This window comes from Charadrius vociferus, unplaced genomic scaffold (assembly GCF_000708025.1).
Source record: "Charadrius vociferus isolate BGI_N301 unplaced genomic scaffold, ASM70802v2 scaffold1451, whole genome shotgun sequence".
Lineage (NCBI taxonomy): Eukaryota > Metazoa > Chordata > Aves > Charadriiformes > Charadriidae > Charadrius > Charadrius vociferus.
This window is the reverse complement of record NW_009646629.1, coordinates 98,702-104,677: the sequence shown is the minus strand read 5'-3', so window position 1 is coordinate 104,677 and position 5,976 is coordinate 98,702. Positions and strand designations below refer to the sequence as shown.

General features: G+C 54.8%; 1 protein-coding gene across 1 annotated transcript in view; it reads left to right on the top strand.

Annotated features, from left to right (window-relative positions):
- RFX5 (regulatory factor X, 5 (influences HLA class II expression)) overlaps positions 1 to 3,780 on the top strand; it is a 13,542-nt gene extending 9,762 nt beyond the window's left edge. Inside the window, exon 6 of the mRNA XM_009888145.1 lies at positions 3,646 to 3,780. Within this exon, the coding sequence (XP_009886447.1) occupies positions 3,646 to 3,780 (135 nt within the window). The remainder of the gene's footprint in view (positions 1 to 3,645) is intronic.
- The last annotated feature ends 2,196 nt before the right edge of the window (positions 3,781 to 5,976 follow it).

Genomic DNA, 5,976 nt, shown 5'->3' with positions numbered 1-5,976 from the left:
CCTCCCGAAACCCCCGAATCCCGCCGCACCAACCTCTCCGGCCCCGGAGCACGTCCCCCTCCGGGCTGCCGCGGGGCTGGTGGCGTAGGCCGCCTGGAGAAGTGTCGCAAGGACCCGTTCGGAGACTTTTTCAGCTGATTTTCTCCGCGCAGTCAGACCGTCGTTTCTGACTCGGCTTTGCCACCCCCCACCATCCCCCCCCGGAGCCATCTGGTGCCCCTCGCGCTTTGTAATTGCCTAAAATATCTACGGAAAGACCGGAGATATTATGTAACGCGCTCGGGCGGTGGGCTGCGGGGCCGCGGTCCCTCGGGACAGCGCGTGTGGCCGTGGGTTAGTAATCCGTCTATGCTTTCCCCCCCCCCCAGGACTTCTGCTTCAAGTTGATAGTGACTTTAGGTGTGATAAATAATAATAATAGCATGTAATCTCTCCCCTTGCTACCCCCTTACTTCTCTTTAACCCGTGGTGAAACTTTGAGAAGCGGCGTGGGGAAGTGACTGGGTGCAGATCTGGATGGAAACAGTGGTTTCCACCTCTTTCGCCCAGCGCTGCCGCCGTCCTGCTCTCGGCGCTGGCTGGAAGAGCAGAGGCTTTTCAGCGCCTCTGAGGTTTTGAACTCCCCTTGGGGACCTCATTGCTCTCCGTGCCCACCGGTGGCCGCGTCGGAGGCCGCCCTCGACTCCCGTGAATGCTGAGGGGTCTGTCTGCTCCTGCAGGGTCAGCCCCAGGCCCGGGGCTCAACCCGCAGTCTCTGCTCAGTGGAGATAATAGTCTCTGACTTCTTGCTTGGAAATCTGAATGGGATTTCGGTCGGTGCCGTGGTCGTGTGCTCCTTAAATCACAGCTGATTTGTCATCCCGCAGTTCAGGGTCCGTGCCTGGGTCGGCAGCAGAAGAGCTGCGCTCCGGTGGGCTCTGTGGGCTCCTGCCTTTTCTCTTTCTAGTCTCATCTAGACGGCTTATTTCAAGTCACGCTTTAGAGAAAGACTCAGACATGACTGTGGGTAACAACAGCAACTTGAAATAGTGAATTTACATATATAAATGAGTGTGGGAACGTTCAGGCGCAAAGTGCCTTGTGATCACTGGGAGGAGGAAACTTCCCATGGTGGCTGTGCCAGCACGGCGCGCTTAAGGGTTTGGTGAGCTCGGAAACAGGTTGCTGGGATGGAAGGGTTTGTCCTCGCTTGCTCGGGGATTGTAATTAATGCTCTCGGGGGCGGAGGGGTGCCACAGAAGAGGACAAAAGGTTGGATGTGTTTGTGTGAGTAACGTGTTGGATGAGCCGCCGCTGTGGTATGTGTGGAGTGGGTTTGCGAAGGGCTTCCTCAACGAAGCGACGCCTGTTGCAGCAAAACCTGCCTTTTCCAAAGGGCTGGGGCACTTCTCGGCCTCTCTCAGAGGTGAGAGAGATTTTAGCACTCCCACAATTATTTTTTTTTTTTTAATGAAGAAGTTAATTTATAAGTAAATCGCTGGATTTAACTCCTTCCTGTGGGACTATATCATTTGTGGAGGAGGAAGGAACGAAGGAAGCACTGGCAGTGCGGTTCTGGGGCTGCCAGGCTGCGTCTTTCCCCCTTCCCTGCCCCTCCATCCCCTCTGCAGCTCAGGGACCGTGTCTCCACAGCGGGGGAGGCGGAATGACTTCCTAGGAAGGATGCCGCAGAGACAAATTACAAATAGTTTTCTGTGGATGGACGTTCGGAGTAGGGAGTTCGTGGCGTCTCCCTTACAGAGCCAAGAGGCTGAGGAGCATCGGGAGCCGTTCTTTAATGTGTTGAGTAGTTTGTCATTCTCCTGCTGCGTTTCTTGTGGTGTGGCTCTTCTTTTATTTCACATTTAGGGGCGCGTCATTGCTCCGCTGGTGCGAGCCCCAGGGCTACTGCTGTTTCAGACACACAGGCCTTGACAAATACCACTTGGCACCGGGATGCGGAGTCCTTCCAGTGAGAGCATCCCGGCGAGGCCGATCTGGAGCAGAGCCTCCTGCGTCCCATCCCACCGGAGGAGCCAAGCGGTGCTGTGCTGCCACTGAGCCGGTGCCCCCCGCCGCTGGGCTGGGGACCGCGATGAGTTTTAGGAGCCCCACGGTGCAGAGCTAAGCTGTGAGTGAGCTCAGGTCACCCGCGGCAGTCGCTTTAGCTGATGCTGTTTCTTCCAGCAGTGCATTACTCATAACCTGCTGTTTCGTTAAGAAAACTGCTGGTCCGGTGTGTCGGGGCTTTGACGTACTGGTTTGAGGCTGAGAGGAGCTGCACTTGTCCGGCGCTTGGTCCGCGTCCCAGGGAAGGGCTCTCGGGCTGCTCCGGCCTGGCGCGGGGCAGTCGCACTGGATGGAGGAGCCCGTCCTGTCTGTGGCACCAGCGATGGCTCAGGGCTTCCCCTTGCCTTTTCCTGCAAATTCACATATTTGCTTTCCCTCTGCTATTCTTCTGCCTGCTCTGCGGCGAGATACTGCTGCCCCATAGGAGAATAGCCCCAAAGCAGCGCCCTTGTGCAGCAGGAGAGGTTTATGGGCAGTCTCTCCTCGGGGACCGTCAGTCACAGTCCCTTCGTGCCTCAGTTTCCCCAACCTTTAAGGTTTATCCTAATAAGTTGCATTGAGTCGCTCTGTTTGCAGTGGGTCCGGAGAGGGTCTCCGAGGAGCAGGGGCTCTCCCCTTAGCCGAGCGAGGGGCGCTGACTGGTCGTCCTCCTCTGGTCCTCGGTGCTCCTGGGATGTTTTCTGCCCCCATCCCAACTCCTGTGGCCTTCCCGAAGGCACAGCAAGATGTTGAAGGCCGTCAGTGCTGAGCAAAACAAAAAGTAATGCGGTGTAATAGAGACCAGATGTCTTGGTGAGGCTTCATCCTGTCCTCCTGGTTGTTTGCCAGGGCTAATATTTCTTATTCAAGTCAGGCAGGAGCGAGACTTTTCTTTTTTTTTTCCTGTAAAGCCACAGCTCTGTTCCCGTAGATTTCCCTCTGCTTTTGTCCCTTCCTGAAGGAACTGCGCTCTCGAATCGCTGCACCGACACGCGGCTGCTTCATCGGTACTTTCTGTGCTAATAGGGACTTCCCTTTATTTCATATTTAATCACCGACTTCAGGGCCGTTCCACCAGAGAGAAACTTGGCCCGTTATGGCTGTGGGTGGAGGATGAACCACATGAATTCAGCTCAGCCTGTTTTCCAGACTGGATTGCTTCATTGTGTGCAGCTGATGGGGTTTTTATCCCTGTTGAGACCAGCGATTTGGAATAGGGGAGTTATGCTGAGCCTCGAGAGGTAAATAGTACGTTGTGATATGTTTAACAAATGGTGATGTGAATCACGGAAAAATGCGGAGAGGTGCAGGAGGCGGGGAGTGAATTCCCTCGCCGGGATTCTTGGAGAACGTTAGGAGCAGAGACGTGTCCTTGGCGGGCTCCGCGCGGCCCCATTGCCGGGATGTCACCGAAGAAGGCGGCTGTGTAAGTGTCGGGGGGGGCTGAAGAGCAAAATAGTAATAACAACCAAAAAAAAAGCAATGCACTGATTTAAAAAAAAAAAAAAGCAATGCATGGATTTCAAAGCCGTGCCTGCGGTGCAGAGGTAACCCTGCAGGCCCGTGGGTGGATTTATCTTGCGCAGTTCCTTAATCCAAGTTTAACCCACTCAGCAGTTGCGAGCTCTGGCCGGTCGGCTCCTCTCCGGTGCGGAGCCGGCGCGCGCCCCTCCGGGCATGGCCGGCCGGCTGACGGCGGCGAAAGGATCGGGGAGTTTGGGCTGGCGGTGGGAGCGGCTCTGCTCGCGGTGACTCTGCCGTGCGACGCGGGCGCCTCGGAGCCATCGGGATACCTTGTGTGAGTAGGTCAGGTCGGATCCAGCCTCTCCTGCGGACGTGGAGGAGGTTTAACGTTTCGAATTGCAGCGGGTGCTGTCATGCTGCGCCAGGCTTCTCCTGTCTGTCCCATGTTTACGGGGAGGGAGGTTTAACGGGATCCTACGCGGTTTTTCTCCCTCTACAGCCCAGCGAGGGGATGTCAGAAGTGTTTCCCTGCGTCGGATAAACCAGTCGGAGCTGGGAAAGCCCTCTGCGGGCAACCGAGCGACCCGGGATCGCAGGTGTGTGGCCACGGAGCTGCGTCTGGGACTCCGGCATATGCCAACGCTCTTTTTTTTTTTTATTATTTTTCATCAGTTTGTCATGCCAGTGGTCTCGATGCGAATATTTGAAGGACCCCAGAAGTGCTGGCACGAGCAGAGCTCTGTGCGAGACTCTTCCTTGGACCCGGCTCCGCTCCGTGCCTCTTCAAATCCCGCCGGGTTATGCCGACGGATCTCCTTTTTGCCGGCATGGTGTTAATTTAAAAATTAGATCGTCTGGGCTTTCGTGGGGCAAGGCTGGGCTCACTGAGAAGGAAAAACAACTTCCTTCGGCTCGCAGGGTCTTTAGGATCTAATGACCACAAATATTTGAAGCACGCGGGATTTGTACCGAAGGGAATGGCAAGCACAGAGGAAAACGTTGTGTCTTGCCGCTGTGCGGACGGGGTGAAAGATGCCATTCATATCGGTTCAGACTGCTGAACTTTGGTCAGGCTTTTTTCACCTCGTAGTTAGAACTTAAGTGCTTTGAAAACAAGAGGAGGAAACCGGTCTCTGGGAAGCGGTGCTGGCATCTGGACACGCCGGCCTCGTTTTTACTCCCCTGGAATATTTAGAAAGAAACGCCGTGGGTTTCCTCGCCCCTTTCTCCCGCATCGGGAGCCGTAATCGCTTGTAAAAATAAACAGATAAAACAAGGTCATTAAATTAACGGGGAAATACCTCGTTGCGAGACCCGCTGGCGCAGCCTCTGCGGGCGAAAGGGGCCGGGGGTCGTTGGGGGAACAGACAGGCAGAAAATGGTTCAGTGAACTTCTTTTCCAAAGACAGTAATTTTTTCCACCGTGCTGGACGTGAAAAGCAGGAGGGAATTGGCAATCTGCTTGCAGTGCTTAACATTTGTAAAAGGCATTGTGCCCTTCTGCTGATCATGAGCTGTCTTGTTGTAGCGTATGAGCAATAAAGGGAAGCAGTCGGAGCCGCAGTAATGATGTTAGGTTGAATAGAGTGCCTTATTTTATTTTTAGAGGACGATTTCACTTGGCACTGGCCGCCTTTATTCTTGCTGGTTATCCGTAGAGATGCACCGCTGCTCTTTTTATTGAGATGAGAAACCAGGAAGTGTGTTCAACCCCTCGTTTATCTTATTCTTAAAACATAATTAAGTGCTAATCATTGGCGAGGATACGTAATCTGGGCAGTAGTGTCTGGACTTTGAAAACCGGGACCTTGTTGCAACAAACTTGGTTCTTGCTCCGGCTCTCTGCTCGCCCGGCCCCGGCGGGGGATTTCGCCACCAAAGCTCCGTGTGCCGCCGTCGCCCTCCGTCCCGAAGGAGGGCACGCGGGCAAAACCTGAGCGCGGGGGTGAACGTCACCTGCTCTAGCGAAAAGCAGAGCCGCTGGCTCCGCGCGGCCCTCGAGTCCCCAACCTCGCAGAGTGCCTTTGGGGTGGAGAGCGTAGAGCAACCTGGGTTGGTTTGTTTTCCCCCCTCTCTTCCTCTTTTTGGCTCGCTCTTTTTTTTTTTTTTATCGTCATGGTAACGGGGAAATTTTGTGTAATGGCTGATAGATGCTTACAGCTCTCTTTCAAGTCTGAGTGGAAGGGGCACCAAGAAGAGCTTTAAAACCCAACGTGACCAGTTTGGGGTTGCGCTGGGCCGGCTTGCGTTGCGGGCGTTGGCTTGGGGCGCCTTCCCTCTCTAGACAGAGGCTTTTTGAAAAGGTTCGCGCCAACCCTCATCACCCTCATCTCGGCTCCCCGTGTCCCTTGAGGTGTATCCCAGCATGGGTTCCTCTTCTCCCACTTCCAGGCTGGAAGCAGGTCTTCCCCGCAGACTGTGTCTCTGACGCTTTTTTTCTCGTGTTTTCTTTTCAGCTTTGAAGCGCGCAGACCCGCCACTGCT